The sequence below is a fragment of the Lissotriton helveticus genome, chromosome 4_1 (genome assembly GCF_964261635.1).
Source record: "Lissotriton helveticus chromosome 4_1, aLisHel1.1, whole genome shotgun sequence".
Lineage (NCBI taxonomy): Eukaryota > Metazoa > Chordata > Amphibia > Caudata > Salamandridae > Lissotriton > Lissotriton helveticus.
In genome coordinates this window covers 1,567,246,107-1,567,265,172 of record NC_136063.1, presented here as the reverse complement: position 1 = coordinate 1,567,265,172, position 19,066 = coordinate 1,567,246,107, and the positions used below count along the sequence as shown (strand labels likewise).

Sequence of the window (19,066 nt, the reverse complement as noted above, 5' to 3'; positions counted from 1 at the left end):
ATGCAACAGAACACAAATAGAGGGCGCGAACAGCCGCTCGTACTAACTGTTCCTTTGGGATAGGATTTTTCCCCCAATTTATTACCAGCATTTACCACTATTTGTTTAGTGCAAAATGCCCCCCTCACATCCAAAAGGAATAGGAGGATGTATTTTGTGGTAAATTCCATAGAACATGACTTGTGAGCAAGAGCTAAATGTGCTCTTGCTGTAGAATTCCTCCCCCCTTAGTTTACTCATAATTATGCAAGCAGGAGTAATTGTGTAATTATCGGTAATACTCTTTGATGCAGTATTACCGAAATTACTCCAAATACTCTGGCGTAATTAGGGATAACTAGCTAGCTACCTTGGTTTCCTGTTATCACTGTGTTCATGTACTGAAAGAGCACAGTGTGGCCTTACCCTTCTACACTCAGCTAACTGGAGACGATTTTAAGAGTGACCAATTTCTTGTTGCATCCTGTTAAGCTTGAGAGGGTCCATGTGCAGAACTCCTACTTCCCATTGCCAGGTTTGCCCCTTCATGTGCCTGATCTCAATCACACCAGGCATTGGCCCCCCTCTAATACCCATATACAATGATGCTCACATAATAAATGACTGCTTCTGCAAGGTCTAAGTAGGGCAAAACCAGTCTGCATTTGCTTTTGTTCCTGTATGAATGGGCCTGACCTTGAAGTTTTGGCAGAACTGCTTCTATTTGAACAGGAACAGACCTGATTTTGCAGATTGCTGCCTCCGTCTAGGGTGGCATAATGGTGGAAATGGATGGACGGAATGCAGCTCAAGTGATTGTCAGTGCTGAGATTACGTCAATCATTCATTGCATCACTTTGTTTTCTTTCTGTTGGACTTGGCTCTTTCTGATGGGTCATGCCCAAATGTTTTATCTTAACCCTCCTGTTTTCTGAACCAGTTTTTGTAGGCTTTTACAACTCTGCACACTTTATCACTGCTAACCAGTGGTAAATTGCTTGTGTTCTCTCCTGTAAACATTGTGAAATTGGCTTACACCCAATTGGCACATTTAATTTGCTTATAAGTCCCTAGTAAAGTGGTATTACATGTACCCAATGCCTGTAAATGAAATGCTAATAGTGGGCCTGTTGCACTGATTGAGATACCCACTTAAGTAGCCCTTTAAACATGTCTTAGACCTGCCACAGAAGCCTGTGTGAGCAATTTTAAACCACCTTTTTGATGTGGCAAGATACACCATTTCCCATGCCCAAAGTTCCTTTTTAATACATATGTCACCTCTAGGGTAGGCCCGACACAACCCAAAAGGCAGGGTGCACGGTTGGACATGTACTTCTAAGTTTTGCATGTCCTGGTAATGAAAAACTCCTAAATTAGTGTTTCACTACTGTGAGGCCTACCTCTCTCATAGTATAACATTAGGTTCCCTTATTACACTTAATAAGTTGTGACTTTTAATTAGGAACAGATATAAATGTCAAGTGTTGTGTCTATGGAATTACAATTTAAACCCATCTTTAATGGTAAGGTTGGATTTTAAATCACAATTCTGAAAGTACCACATTTAGAAAGTTGACATTTACTCGCCCTACCCATTTGGTTCCTGCAACCTGTATCCTGAGTTTCATGACAAGTTGTAGCTGGCAGCTGGTCGGTGTGTGTTGCTTCCCGGCAGTGAGACAAATGCGAAATAAGTATTGGCAAGATCAGCCTTCTCTGACTTGATAGATGGCAGAGCTGTCACCTAACACACTTACATATCACAAAAGGATGTATGATGTTACAACGCGAATCAGTATCACGGCCAGGATTCTGTGGTGTACCCTAGCTGCCAAGTTTACAGGAGACAAGTGCAGTCCCTCCAGTATAAGATCCAGACTAAATCTGTTACAACTGCACAGGTGACTCACCAGAGGAAGAGATGTGTTCAAGGGGATCTGCGTTCATGGAAGAGGCAGTGCTTATATGATCCTCACTCAACACAAGATGTAGTGTTTTCTCCCAAAGACATTATGGGCCTGATTAAGAGTTTGACGGTCCATCGGATTGCAGAACCTGTGCTGGCGGTCCACCCGCCATGTTACGAATATGGTGGTGGGACCACCACAGGATCACTGCCATGTCAGGGATCATGGATCCCAGGGCGGTGGCGCGGATGTCAGAGGCCCTAATATGCTGTTGGTGCTGCTGCAGCACCGCTGAGCATATTAGGAGTTTCCTCACCGCCACAGTTTTCATGGCGGTGAGGCTGCCATTAAAACTGTGGCCCTAAGGAAACATAGTGGGCCCTATGGGCCCCATGTTGCCTCAGGGTCAAAGGGGGCCTGCAGGGGGGAACATGTTGTGCCCCCCTGTGTGCAGTCACCCACTTTAAGGCCCGGCACGGACTTTACAGTTTACTTGGCTTTGGTGTTCACATTGCCGTGCCTTTTGTATTAGGTACCGCCCGGGAACGCCAAAGGACTGCCCGCCAGACCCTGAGATTATTCATAATCTGGCAGCCGGCCGGCAGTCGAGTTTGGCAGTCCTGGAGCAGGTAGATATCGTGGAGTCCCGCTCCACGACAGCCAAACTCGTAATCAGGACCTTAGTCAGTTATGGCATTTCTGCGGTAATTATCAGTCAAAGAGCTGTTCTGCAGGTCTTTTGGAGTCCTTTCCATGGAGGTTGGCAGGCAATGTGCAGCAGGAGAGTGGGGAAGAGGAAGGATGTTAATTGTGGGGTTCTTCTTCTCAGGCATGAAAGAAGCCATTCCCTTTAGGAAGGTATGGTACGCCTTAAATTTATGCTAACCAAAGTTGCCTCCTTCTCAATGTTTTTTTGTCTCAGGTCCCAATTCAACATTCCGCAAACCCTTTTTCCTGTCATGTAATACACTGCATGGTATATATATATATATATATATATATATATATATATTAAAGCTCAATCTCTCCCCGGTCCCGGGAAGAAATAAGGACTGCACACTCGGGATCAATTTTCCAAATAGCAACTTTTACTAACACAGACGCGTTTCGGAAGCTGTGCTTCCTTCTTCAATGTGGTTACAACGTCCCGCGCTTGTGGGCGCCATTTTATTACCCATGAGTACACAATTGAAATTGAGGGTCACAAAGAAAGGACTAACGTGCGAACGCCATATTGGTAGTACCAGTGAACATTTGCAAAGAGTACTATTGTATTATGCACGATTGAAAACCAAAATAGCAAGTCCATAATAGAACATGCGATTTAAGAAAGCAAAGAAAATAATCAATCTCAGATCACGCCGTGAATCGGCAGTTTGTCCTCCCATAGTTTGAATGATGGGTCAGAAACGAAAAATCTTGCCGTGGATCGGCTTTTGGCAACCTTATTCGGTTGCCAAATATTAAAGTTTCCGTACCCATTATGCAAAAAATATGTATCCCCCTCGTAGGTACTCAATAATTCATCATAGGGATTCTCTACAGTGTTACCAAAAAGTTTTTGTTACCTTAATAAAAATCCTTAAATCTACGTACATTTCAGTTGTATGTCCAATTCATGGAAAGAAAAATCAAAGAAAACATAAACATGAATCATTCATTATACATTACTTCAGTGTTTAAGAGACATAGACCAATTTGCTGATTTACTCAAATTCATGTAGATTAACTGCCCAGATGCACCGCCAGTTCCTCCCCACAATTTAATCCGTCCGGATTTTTTGTTTGATTATCAATTATGTGCCGGGACTCCAATCTTCGTAACTTTTGTAATTTATCACCCCCCCTGATGTTATCGGGTATGGCATCTATGCAAAAATACTGTAGGAGATTCCGGTCACCATTGTGTTTGATGGAGAAATGTCTGGCAACTGGATATGAGAAGTCCCTGTTAGCTATGGCCCTCATATGTTCCAGAATGCGCAACTTTACTGGGTTAATAGTGCTCCCTATGTATTTTAGCCCACAGGGGCATTTTAAACAGTAAACCGCGAATGGCGTGCTACATGTTAGAAACTTGTTAATCTTCTTTTGTTTATACTTTGTGATGTCATACGAATAAACCCTTTTACTATTGGCACATGCTTTGCACCGTCCACACGGAAAGAAACCTTTAGCATCTTTCAACTGGCCGGATTTTGGTGGAACTGGTGATAAATGGCTATGTACCAACGTATCTCTTAAAGAGCGCGCCCTTTTAAAGGTAATGAGTGGATTCTCAGGTATGTCCCCTCCTATGATATTATCTAATCTTAGGATATGCCAATGTTTCTTCAGAATCATTCTGAGTTGATGACTATCCTGCGAGTAGGGAGTGATCATCCTGAATTTCTCTTTGTCGCTCTTGGGTTTATGTCTTTTACAAAACAACGTATTCCTTGGAGGTATCCTAACCCTATCCAGGGTTTTATTAAGAAGTGTTTTGTTGTACCCCCTTGCCTGAAATCTCTCAATACTCTCAGCAGCGGCTAGCTCGAAATCTTCATTTGTGGAGCAATTGCGTTTCAACCGCAAAAGCTCACCATAGGGTATTGACTGAATGAGTTTGCGGGGATGGTTACTGGACGCGTGAAGCGTACTGTTTCCCGCTGTCGGCTTCCTGTATAGGGAAGTTATAACTTTGTTGTTTTTTACTTCAATTCTCAGATCAAGGTATATCGCTGCACTAGTGCTGACCTGGCCCGTGAAGATCAAGTTATGAGTGTTGTCATTCAGTATCCCTATATACTGCTGTGCTGATTCCACTGAACCATTCCATATAATACACAAATCGTCTATATAACGATACCATGTGACGATATTTTGCGGTTGAAACGCAATTGCTCCACAAATGAAGATTTCGAGCTAGCCGCTGCTGAGAGTATTGAGAGATTTCAGGCAAGGGGGTACAACAAAACACTTCTTAATAAAACCCTGGATAGGGTTAGGATACCTCCAAGGAATACGTTGTTTTGTAAAAGACATAAACCCAAGAGCGACAAAGAGAAATTCAGGATGATCACTCCCTACTCGCAGGATAGTCATCAACTCAGAATGATTCTGAAGAAACATTGGCATATCCTAAGATTAGATAATATCATAGGAGGGGACATACCTGAGAATCCACTCATTACCTTTAAAAGGGCGCGCTCTTTAAGAGATACGTTGGTACATAGCCATTTATCACCAGTTCCACCAAAATCCGGCCAGTTGAAAGATGCTAAAGGTTTCTTTCCGTGTGGACGGTGCAAAGCATGTGCCAATAGTAAAAGGGTTTATTCGTATGACATCACAAAGTATAAACAAAAGAAGATTAACAAGTTTCTAACATGTAGCACGCCATTCGCGGTTTACTGTTTAAAATGCCCCTGTGGGCTAAAATACATAGGGAGCACTATTAACCCAGTAAAGTTGCGCATTCTGGAACATATGAGGGCCATAGCTAACAGGGACTTCTCATATCCAGTTGCCAGACATTTCTCCATCAAACACAATGGTGACCGGAATCTCCTACAGTATTTTTGCATAGATGCCATACCCGATAACATCAGGGGGGGTGATAAATTACAAAAGTTACGAAGATTGGAGTCCCGGCACATAATTGATAATCAAACAAAAAATCCGGACGGATTAAATTGTGGGGAGGAACTGGCGGTGCATCTGGGCAGTTAATCTACATGAATTTGAGTAAATCAGCAAATTGGTCTATGTCTCTTAAACACTGAAGTAATGTATAATGAATGATTCATGTTTATGTTTTCTTTGATTTTTCTTTCCATGAATTGGACATACAACTGAAATGTACGTAGATTTAAGGATTTTTATTAAGGTAACAAAAACTTTTTGGTAACACTGTAGAGAATCCCTATGATGAATTATTGAGTACCTACGAGGGGGATACATATTTTTTGCATAATGGGTACGGAAACTTTAATATTTGGCAACCGAATAAGGTTGCCAAAAGCCGATCCACGGCAAGATTTTTCGTTTCTGACCCATCATTCAAACTATGGGAGGACAAACTGCCGATTCACGGCGTGATCTGAGATTGATTATTTTCTTTGCTTTCTTAAATCGCATGTTCTATTATGGACTTGCTATTTTGGTTTTCAATCGTGCATAATACAATAGTACTCTTTGCAAATGTTCACTGGTACTACCAATATGGCGTTCGCACGTTAGTCCTTTCTTTGTGACCCTCAATTTCAATTGTGTACTCATGGGTAATAAAATGGCGCCCACAAGCGCGGGACGTTGTAACCACATTGAAGAAGGAAGCACAGCTTCCGAAACGCGTCTGTGTTAGTAAAAGTTGCTATTTGGAAAATTGATCCCGAGTGTGCAGTCCTTATTTCTTCCCGGGACCGGGGAGAGATTGAGCTTTAATTTGTAAAGCGCGAGGCTCCGACGCGCTTGGACCGCACCCGCCCACCAGTAGTGCCGCGCCTTTGGAGCAGAGAGCGAATATATATATATATATATATATATATATATATATATATATATGATAAGGCTACATCTTGAAAAGGATGCATTACAATGCATTTGTTCCTTTTTTTTCATCTCATCTATCAACGACTTTGAAGCATTTTTCTTTTTGTTTTTTTCTCAATTTTTCAGTTTTTTAAGTGCTGAAGATCATATGGCCGCTCCTTCTCCACCCTAGTTCAAGGTAGTTTTGGGGCACTGCTATCAACCCTTATATCTTCCAACAATTGGTTTTGCCCTTGTGTTTTTTCCTCCTAACTGAGGGTCTCTCATTGAGACATCTGACAACTTTCACATATATATTAAGTGCAGGATGGCACTTTGGCGATTGGGAAGAATCATCATTTCCTCAGGCAATTAAGAAGGAAACTTGAGAGGCTTTCACAGTGCACAGTCCTCGGCAACTACCCAGGCTTCGATGAGACCCTTTTGGCAGATTTATCAAGGGGTATGGCAGCACTGCTGCACCACTCATTTATATCCAAAGTGTAACCTCAGAAGGTGATCTGGGCAGCACAGTGTCAGAATGCCATTGGTGTTTTGAAAGAGGCGCAGTATTCTGCACCAGTAATCAAGGTACCTGACTTCAACAAGGAGTTTTGGATGTGGAGAGATGCTTTAGAGCATGCTTTGGGGCTGTACTTTTCAGCTAAAGGATGAAGAACAGGACCAATGTATGAAGTTCATTAGCAGATGTGTACTACTCAGAGAAGTAGAATGCCACTTAGAGGGAGGCCTTTACAGTACTGTTCCCTTACGAAACTGAGACAATACATCTTTAAAACTAATTTCTGAGTTCAGACCAACCACTGACTCTCTCTGGTTGCTAATGTAGATACAACAGGGAAGAACTCTAAACTGTTGAAGTGGACCACATTGCCCTCCTGGCATTACGCACTGTTTAGAGCTTTCAATGGAACACAGACCTAGGGATAATCAAGCCAATGCTGACAGTCTGTCACACTTTCTTTTTGCTTTGGGCAAAGAGAACTCACAAGGGATGGTCAGGTTCTCTCCGCCTGTAGCTGGAGAGGGCTTGTGTATAAAATAACACAGTTTTGGGTTCCCAGTCCTCTTTTTCATGCCTTCTTTATCTGTCTTTAGGAATCTCAGACTCATGCCACTAATAAACAGTAGTGTGGCATCTGTGCTTTCCCAAAATCATGTACCTTGTATTGGTTTCACCCTATTGGCTTATTTAACTTTCCTGGACAGGGTTTAGCCATCTAGGAGGGGGCAGGAACAACTGGCAGAACACAGATCAGTTTTAACACCACTTCCTTTACTTTGGAGATGCCAATCATGGCTGGTAGGAATTGCTACCTTCCATTCTCAGGGCTATCTCAGATTTTCTGGTCCTAACTCCAAAAGAAGAGAGAAGCACTTCAGAACTGACTGAGGGAGAACACCTCATCAGGGTAGAGGAGTGGCAGGGGAATGACCAGAGATGATCCAGGTAGAGGCTGGCATGAGTGATTTTGCTTTAGGCTCATTGTGAATGTTGCCAGTAAACAAAGAGAGGAATTAATGCAAAAAGAGATGGAGAAGTTAAGGGAATGATCTCCAGACTGGTGTAAGCAATTCTCAAATCGCTGGCTAGTGCACAGTACATGACTGGCACTTCTCCACCATCTTATCAGAATATTCCTGTATCCGGTAAGAAAACTGCCAGGGTTTGGGGGTTATTTGTTTTTTTGTTTTGGTAGTTTTGTTGATGAAAAAGTTAAAAGTATAGTGAATGGCCATAAAAACCGATGGTGGGCACCAAACATTTTGTACCTCCAAGGGAATGGTCTTGATGGCAGTTCCTTTCAAGGTACAAAGATGACAGGCTGAGGTGGCGGTCATCTCTAAATGTAATAGATGGGTGAACATTTGGATGGTGGACAAAATGTCTTCCACCATCCTGAAGGACAGTACTGCAACCATCAAACTTAAAATCAGGCCCTATGTTTCAAGGTAAAAACTTTGCCTTGGCTGACCCACTTGGTGTATTAAGCCTCGGCTTCATTGGGGTGCACCAAAATTGCACCTATATCCTAGTCAAATGTGAACTGATACTTTATATTGGCACACTTCTTTTTCAGGGTCCTTTTTTCCCGAAAACATAAAAATTCATATCTGTAGCTTCCCATGTCTGATTGTAATTGTTTTAGTGTGTTTCGCTTGTTACATTTTTCTCTATTTGTTAAATTGGTAGGATAATTTTATTGGGTTGCTTTCTTGACTATAAATAGGATTTGAGCAGTGATTCCCTAAGAACTGTGGGGCAGATTTACAAGCCCCTTGCCTCACTTTTGCACCGCCGTTGCGTCACTTTTGTGACGCAGCTGTGGCGTAAAAGTTGCAGCCCATTTACAACGTGACCCATCTAGAGAGTTGCGTCACGTTGTAAAGCGCCCTGCGTCACATTATACCTGCGACAAGTATAATATATGCAGTGTAGGCATTCCCATGCAAAAAGCCAAGTAGAACTGGCGCAGTGAAATTTACAAGATTTCACTGCATCACTCTACGCCTTCACTGCGTCAAAATTCCTACGCCTGCTCAGACCAGGCATAAGGATTGACGCAGGGCATTTTACATGGGACCTACCTATGTTTTCTGGCGCATTGATGGAGTTGAGTCACTTTTGTAACAAACTCCAACAGTGCATCACTTTTCCTCCAACAGATGCGTCAGAATTTCCGACGCATCTGTAATTCCTTGCGCCATGGTGCACTGTATTGTTAATAAAGCACATCCATGGTGGTGCAAGGACATTTGAAGGAGACGCAAGGAAACTGACCCATCTATGGAGATGCATCAGTTGTTTGTAAATCTGCCCCAGTGTTTTTAATAACCAGGGTGTGTAATTTTGTTGGTCAGGTTATCCACTTCCAAAATTATTAACTCACTGCCAACAGGTACATTGGCAACCACGAAAGGGAATATGAAATTTACAAAGAGCCCAAAAAACCATATGTTAGCCTCTTCATCAACTGATAAAAATTGACTACACAGCTCCCATCTTTAAACACACACTGTCTGCCACTGGATTGGAGAGTCCAGTTTAAAAGTCAGTGCATCATACATTAGGCCTAAGAGGTCTAAGAAACGGAGAAACTCAAAAGGGTATACCCTCCCTCTTCCCTCCTCCCTCCTCCATCCTATAGGGCAATCTATCAGGCCCAATTAAGGTAGAAAACGTGGTTGCAAATTCTTATAGCTGTAAATCCCTCGTCACTGGAACTCGTTGGATCCTCGAATCAGAGATCCCTACCTATCCTTCTCATCACTAAAAGAAAAGTCTGTAATATTGTTCCTCCAGAAGACTTCTGATGCATAACTTAACCCTACTTACCGATATCAATCACTAAGGCTGAGAAGGCATCTACATCTGCTAAATTTGCTGATGAGTTTGACAAAAGATTATCTGTTATATACCTGACACAAAGATATCAACATAAGACCACAATTGCAAAATCAAGTAATCAAACTCACTTAAAGAAACGCACATGTAAATTGTATATTTAATTAATGAAGTACTGTATTACAACAACAAAAAGAAAGAAAGATGTAGGGAAAACATACCAATTCCACCAGACGTTCCAATCCGAATGATTGTGACATTGGAACACTTGGAATGGTACAGTAGTTTGATCAGTTCGTGTAACATAATAGCGATGGAGGGAATTCCCATTCCATGCTGAGGAAACGAACAGAAAGCAAGAGTTACATTAGCAGCAATATTTGAAAATTAAAACTTAAAAGAACAGGAAGAACTCGAAGCATCAAAACATTACGTTTGCATATTTTACAGCTCTAACCTTGCCTCTTTTTCTATTGGTGTCCATATTTACCTAATATGTTTACATTCCTTAAACATATGCAGATTTTGAGAAAATAAAATGTGAATTTATGCCAGTTGTAAGAAGGCATTGATTTCTTTAATTTTTCAGATTCAGTAATATGCATCTATTCTCAACCTTTTAAACAATAACAATTACCTGTAAATATGCTCTCATAATTAAATTAAATTAATATAAAAATGAGGAACATGTAAATATGAAGTTTTTTTTATCTTTGGAGTAGCAGTACAACACATTAGATAGGACAGGTACTCAAAGCCAAGCCATTAAAATTACTGACGCAAGAGCAGACATTTATATATGCTCTTGGAAAAACTATTTACACACAAATATTAGTAAACATGTCAGAGTCAAGCGGATGACTGGGGAGATAAAGCCATGCAAACGGGTAGGCACATCAAAAAGAGGAAGAATTACAGTTGTTTCACAAAGGTCACAAGTGCTGCCTCGGATGAATGGCCAGCTGATTCAAGAGCCTGGGAGCTTTGAAGGAGGAGGATAGCTGTTTAATTTTCCTTTGTCTGCTGGATCTCCTTTTTTCATTAGGATGTAGCTGCAGGTGACCTAGGTGTAGTGTGTGGGGAGCGATGTGCTTTTAACAGGTAGTCTGGTTTGTTTCTAAGAATGGCTCTTAAGTATAATTTGAACTCCATTGGCATATTCACAAAAATAAATATGTGAATATTTACTCATGTATAAACGTACTTTTACATTTTGTAGTAAGTTTACTACTTTTGGCTATTCGCCATTTCCACATGAAAAGGTACTTCAAAGTGTAGCCTTAAATGTCCACATCCACTAAAAGCACAGGGTGGGGACAAATGTATGAGTGCAAAGTTGTTAGTTGTAACTTTTTACATGAAGGCAGTGGTCTCTGCCACTCCCTATGGTTAAGTATAGGGAAAAGTAAAACATTGAATTACACTTTCAAAAAGTGTAGCACAATATTTGAATGTTTAATATTAATATGAATACACTTTATATATTTTTAAAGCTAGAGAAAATTTTTTTACAGCACTATTGTACCAAATGTACATTTAAAATTATTTTAACTATAGATAGTGAATGCATAATTATATATATATATAAAGATCTATCTAAAAAATGTCTAAATTACAGTAAAATGTTTATTTTCATTTCAATGCATTAAGAATCACTAAAACTCATGTATCAATTTCCTTTTAAATAAAAAAATTGTTTAAAACAAATAAAAATGCAAATGTAATATAATTTAAAAGAATCTACTAAAATATATATAAAATATATTTGAATTATTTATTTGGATTATAAATTTGAATGATATAGTTTACCATTATTTCCTATGGAATTTATTTTAAGTCTCAGCATCCATTATTTTCTATGGCATAGTGTTGGAGTACCCTAGTCTAGTTCTGGGCTCACTTCAATTTTGGGCTGAAGTATAGCTTTAGTAACTTTAAAAGTGCAGTTTGTGAATAGCAATGGGTTTACAGTTTTGTGGGTGGGTTAATCCCTCCATTACCTCTCCCTAAACTACTATTTTGTAGTGAGTATTCCCCATTTTCCAGCCACTACCACTTCCCTCCCACATTCACTATTAAAACGTACGTATATGTGTGCAGCGATCTCAGTAATCAGGATGTAGGTTTCCACATAGAAAAAATATGAGCCGCAGAGGTATAGGCTTACACAAGGTTAATGAATAACATTTTGTAGTACGTAAGTAGCACTATTGTAAATGTACTATAAATTGCAGTTTGTGAATTAGACCCCTATTAGTGCTGGAAGTGGTAGGCAGTGGACATCCTTAACCCGTCTACCGCTGCGAACATTTCGCTGCGGTGCGGGCGTTCAACAGAGTGGGCGGGGGGGGGCGTGGCCAGCAACATGGCCGACTAGACGTGCCTGAACAGAGCTCCGGCCGAGCCTGCTTATAATCCGGCATACACTATTCCCCAAGACCCAGAACCGGCACCAGAAGTGTGGACCTGGTGCCTGGACACTTACTGAGGGCTGCTGCAGTTCCGAAACGGAGCCAACCCCGCCCGGCCGCTGTGCGTGAAGGTGCCTCCTCAATGCCCCGGAGATCGTCCTGACGGCCTGGGAGACGGGAGGAAGAGGAACGCGCCGAGTGCCGGAAATCCCGCGAATAGCAGTTGCGGGTGATCGAGGCTCGATCGGGTGCTCGGCCACCGGCGGAAGATCACACTCCGCCGCCGCCGGACAGCGGGAGCAGGACGGAGGAGACCGCCGACCACCTACTCAAGATGGCGACCGACGTGGCGAGGGAGAGGTAGAGACGGCGAAATCCCCCCACTGGTTCCGACGCGGTGCAAAGTCGGTGCCTGGGAGCAGGGACGGAGGGCCAGTGAGCTTTGCGCCGAGGTGTGGAGGACCGCGCCTGTTCTGGGCCTAGCGTTGGGGTTGGTCTCGGTGGCGGCGCCCGCCTTTACCAAGATGGCGGCCGTGCACTGACGACCCACAGAGAGACGGCCATCGGACTGCGGAGCCCTGCTCCTCCTGCCCTGGAACTTCAGCCTTCTTGAATTGTGCCGACCCCTTTTTGTTGGCCACTGGAACTTCTGCGGCACCACCCTGCCTGTGTCCAAACCTGGTGATCCGACCCTACGACGGGAGACTCCTGGGGGAGACGTGCACGTGGCACAGGCTGAGGAGCACCCCCCTGGTCCCCGCGGCGCGGACAGGGGTGAAGACGGGGCCCCCGCCAGTAGTGCAGCCGGGGTGAATCAGCGACCAGAGCCCGGCCCCGGCGCTCCACATCGGGACGGGGAGTGTACGCGGGCCCCGGCCCAGAGGTTCTCAGGACCATATTCAGGGGCCGCCCAGGGGCATTGCGTGGTCGAGGCGCTGCTTCACTCTGCCTCTGTTCCCGGTGCACGACCGAGCCCAGCGATACCTCGGAGGGAGGCAAGTTCAGCCCAGGAGCCCCTGGCCTCTAGCCAACGCCGCTATGGGTAAGAATGCAACGGCACCCAAGACCAAGGGGCAAGGCCCGATGGACAATTTCGCTGCTCCGCGACCCGCGGTGGAACAACGGCCCGTGCAGTCAGGAGCACGCAATGACACAGACATGCTGCTGGAGGCCATTCAGGCGTCTAGAACGGACATCCAAGCTTCACGAGCGGCCTTGGAAACCAAAATCGGGGAGGTAGGATCTGAGGTTACGCTGCTACGCCAGGACTTTCGTAACTTAACCGACAGGGTCACGGAGACTGAGACAAGGTTGACAGACAATGAGAAGTCGGTGGCTGAGCTAAGGAAGGACATGGCAGAGCTCCAGGCCTCCCACCGCCAACTTTTGTGGAAGGTGGACGATGCCGAGAACAGGTCCAGGCGGAACAACCTGCGCTTCGTGGGCTTTAGAGAAGGGATTGAAGAAAGGAGTATGGCCGCCTTCCTCCTTGACTGGCTCAAACAGACCTTCCCTGCGGCGCGGTTCTCCCCGTGTTTCATCATAGAGAGGGCGCACAGGGCGCTCTTGGCCAAACCACCGGAGGGTGCGAGACCGAGACCGGTCATAGCCCGGTTTCTGAACTTCGCCGATCGAGACCTGATATTGCGAGAGGCCAGGACACTGGGTGAGATCCGCTTTGAAAACGCCACCATAATGATCTTCCCGGACTACAGTCAGGAAGTCTCCAAACAACGCCGCTCCTTTGACGCCGTGAAAGCGAAGCTGAGGTCCCTTAACATCCAGTATATGCTCCTCTTCCCGGCCAAGCTCAAGGTCATTTATCAGGACAAATCCATCTTTTTTGCACACCCGGACGATGCTTGGCAATGGTTGGAGGAGCGGCCTATCCTGAATAGTAGGGAGGCGGCGGGCCGGGCAGAGTTAGACCGGTCACTACGGGAACGTCCGACGTGGGAGAGGCCGAAGCCGCCAAGGAGGAGATTGAAGAGGACACAGCGCAAGACGCCGCAAACTCCATACAGGACCACCAACCAGCAGGAAAGGAGGCGAGGCAGGTCGGCGTCACCGGGCTCCGACTCCGTGGCAGGCTCGAGGTTTGGTTGCCTGAGGAATGGAATCCGCTCGGAGGAGGAAGAACTGGAGGAATCGGAGGGCCGCGCATCCGGAGGAGAGGAGGAGAATACTAGGAGTGACTCGTTGCACCCTCTGGCCAAAGAGATCCGGCAGTTAGAGCAAGACTCTACAGGTCGTGAGGAACAGATGGACACACAAGACTCACACTCGTGAACACTGATGCACTGGGTCTGGGAAAGGATGACGGCTCGGCGATGCAGAGCAAGCAAGTTGGCACTCCCCCTAGTACTGTTTTCTTGTGTTTATTAGCACTGGTTGGGGTTTCTTGAGGGTGGGATGTGTGGGAGGGCGACAGGCCTACTCCCGTGGATAGTTGAGACCCGCATGGGGATGCAACTGGAAGGGGAGGGAGGTGGGGTGGGGGGAGCGGGATGGGGCTTTGTTATCATGTTACCCCACGTTGGGGTTGTTGAGAGAGCTGGGGAGGGAGGGGGGATGTTCGTTAAAACACAGCAGCAGCAGCATGTTCGGGAAAGAATACCCTTGCCACCGTCCCGGCCCTGGGGCCAAGTGCTGGATAGTCCTCAAGTGGAACAATGGCGAGTACACTAGCTACACCCCACGGTGAAGGCGCCGGGGTTAAGGCGCTGACCTGGAACGTAAACGGACTGGGTTCCAAAATTAAGAGGAGCCTGGTCACTGCATATATTAAACGAGTGGCACCTGACATCGTCTTCCTCCAGGAAACACATTTGAGGGGGAACCGATGTGCCTTTTTAGCGCGCGGGCAGTACACAGTTCTGGCACACGCGGGTTACACCATGGATTCACGGGGCACGGCAATACTAGTTAGGAAAACCGCACCTTTCACAGTTACACGTACATGGTTAGACCCACAGGGCTCGTTTACCGGGGTACAGGGGACATGGAGAAGGCGCAGGTACACTCTACTGTCGGTATATGCTCCACCCAAATTACAAGCACGAACAATGCAGGAGGTCTCGGCCATTCTGCTAGACACGGCGGACACAATACAGATTGTGGGAGGGGATTTCAATGACGTGATGGACATGACACGCGATAGATCTGGGAACCTCCACACAGTGGCTGCAGAGACGGCATTGGCGCGCAGAATGGACACGATCGGGCTTACTGACGTTTGGCGGTGGCTCCATCCTGCCCATGTGGCTTACTCATTCTACTCTGGGGCCCACAAGGTCTTCTCTAGGCTAGATTACATTTTTACATCTAGGCAGGAGCTTTCGGCGGGAGACGAGGCGGACTATAGGGCGAGGGGTATCTCGGACCATTCTCCGCTGTTCGTACACATAGGTCGGGGAAGGGGGAGGGGCCAGGCACAGTGGCATATGTCGCCATGGGATTTACAGACTCCTGAGATTCTAAGGGGCATAAGAGCGGATATCAAAGTTTTTATGGCCGAAAATGAGGGATCGGTACAGTCCGGAGTGACACTGTGGGAAGCCATGAAAACAGTGTTGAGGGACCGCTTCCAATCCAGGGTAGGGGAGGCCAAAAGGAAACGCACGGAAGCCATAGCGAGGGAGGAGGCAAACATCTTGACCCGGGAGGCAGAATATCACAGAACGAAGGAGGAGGTTGATCTTAGACTACTGCTAGATACACAAAGGCTGTATAGAGAACTGAGTACGGACGAGGCGCGTACACAGGCGCTGGCCACCCTACATCGCTTATACGATGTTGGCGACAAATCTGGTAAACTCATGGCGTGGTTGAGCAGGCGCGAGAGAGCTGCCAGATGGGTGGATTGGGTTGAGCTCCCTGGTAAGGCGCGGGCGTCCTCAGACGGCGCCATTGCAGAGGCCTTTGCGGCCTATTACGAAGCCTTCTACAGGGCAAGAGACCTAGGGGACTGCGAGGTGGCGAGATCGTTCCTGGGTGACGTGGACGTTCCGCAGTTGACCCCTGAAGATAGTGAGGCTTTGGAAGCCGCCCTGTCTCTGGATGAAATCGCAGAGGCGATGGCTGCCCTGAAACCGGGGAAGGCTCCGGGACCGAATGGTTTCCCGGCGGAGTTCTTCAAACGAACGGGGGACCTCCTTTCGCGTCACATGAAGTCGCTGTATGAGGGTGCGTTTGCATCCGGAGACCTCCCGCCGGACCTGGCCCTAGCTACCATAATCCCGATCCACAAGGAAGGCAAGCCCCTTGGTGACTGTTCCTCCTACCGCCCAATCTCGTTACTAAATATTGAGACCAAAATCCTGGCCACTATTCTTGCAAGGCGCTTGCGTCAGGTAATTACGGGCCTGATCCACCCGGACCAGTCCGGGTTCCTCCCGGACAGGGCCACCAAACTCAACCTGCGGCGCGCCCACAACTGGCTCCAAGAAGTCTGCGACAGGAGGGAGCCACATTGGTTCCTCTCCTTGGACGCGGAAAAAGCGTTCGATGCGGTCCACTGGCCTTTCCTAATGGGGACCCTTGAGAGGTTTGGGTTTGGGCCAAAGTTCCAGCGCTGGGTGACACTTCTATACTCGAGACCTAGGGCTAGAGTGCGCGTAAACGGGCGACTGTCGAGAGAGTTCGCGATAGAGAGGGGGACGCGACAGGGATGTCCGCTATCCCCACTCCTTTTTACCCTCACGATCGAGATCCTTGCGATCCGCATCCGGCTCAACCGAGCTGTGACTGGCTTCCACTGGGGGGAATCGGCCGCCGACCAGGAGAAGATCTCCCTTTACGCCGATGATGTGCTACTATATGTGACCGATCCGGCCACGACGATACCGGCCTTATTCAGGGAACTGGATGACTTTGGGGCGGTAGCCGGCCATACTATAAACTGGCATAAGTCGGTCCTATACGACCCACAAGGTGCCCCGCGAGGGGAGGAGCTGCCTGAGCTGCTCATTCACACCACGACAGGCTTCCGGTATCTGGGGGTCTTTATCACCCGAGATGTGCAGCGCTCCTATACGGACAATGTCGATAGAATTTTGGTGGCGGCAAAGGCGGAGATGGATAGGTGGCGGTCGCTCCCGCTCACCATTTTGGGCAGGGCTGCCCTGTATAAGATGATCCTACTCCCAAAGTTTTTATACGCCCTGCAAAATGAGTATTATCCCCTCCCGGCTCAGACTCTGCGGAAAGTCCATGCCGATCTCCGTTCCTTCTTGTGGCTGGGGAAGCAGGCCCGGGTGGCACTCACGACTATGCAGCGCCACCAGTATAGTGGGGGTCTCTCATTGCCTAATTTGGAGGCCTATTACTGGGCGGAACACCTCACCCCGATCAACGATTGGATACACGCCCCGGCGGACCACCCCACTTATGCACTAGAGAGGTCTAGATGGGGCAATAAGACGGTGCTCCACTTTTTATATGGGGGGAGGGGAGGCCGCCAGCTTCTTCCCGCGACTAGGATCACCCTGACGGCCTGGCGCAGAGCGTCGGTTAGAATGGGTTGGCATGAAAGGCTCACCCGCCAAACCCCCCTATGGGCATGTAGGTGGCTGACTGAACTGAACAAGTTGCGCGGGTTTCAAAGGTGGGATGACATTGGCATCTCCACAGTTGGGGATGTCATAGCAAAGGGGGAGCTTAAAACATTCCAAGCACTGCAACAGGAGTTTGGACTCCAGAGAACCCAATACTACAAATACATACAGCTGCGACACGCATGGGGAGCCCAACACATATCTCTCACTGACATTCCTCAGTTTGCACCACTTGAGGGCCGCCTACTGCAAGAACAGATGCAGAGAGGGGCAGTATCCATGACCTACAAAACATTGACAAATAACATGTTGGGAGATCTACAGGTCCTCAGGGAGAGGTGGGAGGCGGATGTGGGCACGCTAGAGGACCTAGACTGGGATCTCATACTCATGCACCCCCGAGAAGTGGCCATAAAATCGAGGCTTCGTCTCATTCAGTTTAAGGTCCTTCATCGGGCATACTTTGACAGGGTGAGGCTTTTCCGGATGGGGAGGGCTGCTAACACCGCATGTCTACGATGCCAGCACCCAACGGGCGACTTCTTCCACATCATCTGGGGATGCACTGTGATACAGGAATATTGGGGCGAGATTTTCAACGAATTGAGTGAGATACTGGAGGTGGAGATACCCAGGGACCCCAAATTGGCGCTCTTGGGAATGTCCACGGAGGTGGATATCACGCGATATTTGCTCATCTTTCTGCTGCTGGCCCTGGTGGTCGCAAAAAGGGACATTGCAAGACTGTGGGGGGCGCCTGGGAAACCAAATCTCGAGGAATGGAGAAGAGGCCTGGATATGTATATGGCAGCTGAACGTGTTACGTATAAAGCTAGGGGGTGCCCCCGAAAATTTAGAAAAATATGGGCCAAGTGGAGGCACTACCATGGACTGGAGTAGGAGGGTGGGACCGGGAGGGGGTAGTGGGTGGGTGGTAGGATGAAGCACAGTCATGGTGTGTAGGTCGCTGATCCCAGCAAATGTGCACTAGAAGGCTAAGGGCCATGGGGAGTGCTTATACTCATTGCCACACAACTTCGAGGACCGAGAGAGCCATGAGGGGCGGGGGGGGGGGGAGAGAGTGGGTGGAAGGGTTCATGCTGCTGGGGGGGGGGGGGAAGTTGGGTGGGGGGGGCTTCGAGGTGAGGTCCCTCAGTTACTGCCTTTACTTATAGTTGATGGGGGGGGGGGGGGGGGGAGTTCGGGGTGAAAATGAAGAATAATAAGTTCGTCAGGATGAATGCAATGTAACTGTCTATTTCAAAAGTTGCGTAACGGCGGGTAGAGCGGAATGTTGACGCTCCCCCGCGATGTCTTGTTCATGGTACTAAT

At 46.9% G+C, this 19,066-nt stretch overlaps 1 protein-coding gene across 1 annotated transcript in view; it reads right to left on the bottom strand.

The window, feature by feature from the left end:
• The window catches only part of UPP1 (uridine phosphorylase 1), a 121,155-nt gene that overhangs the window by 46,840 nt on the left and 55,249 nt on the right, over nucleotides 1-19,066 (bottom strand). Inside the window, exon 5 of the mRNA XM_078688187.1 lies at nucleotides 9,990-10,104. Coding sequence (XP_078544313.1) covers nucleotides 9,990-10,104 — 115 coding nt within the window. The remainder of the gene's footprint in view (nucleotides 1-9,989; nucleotides 10,105-19,066) is intronic.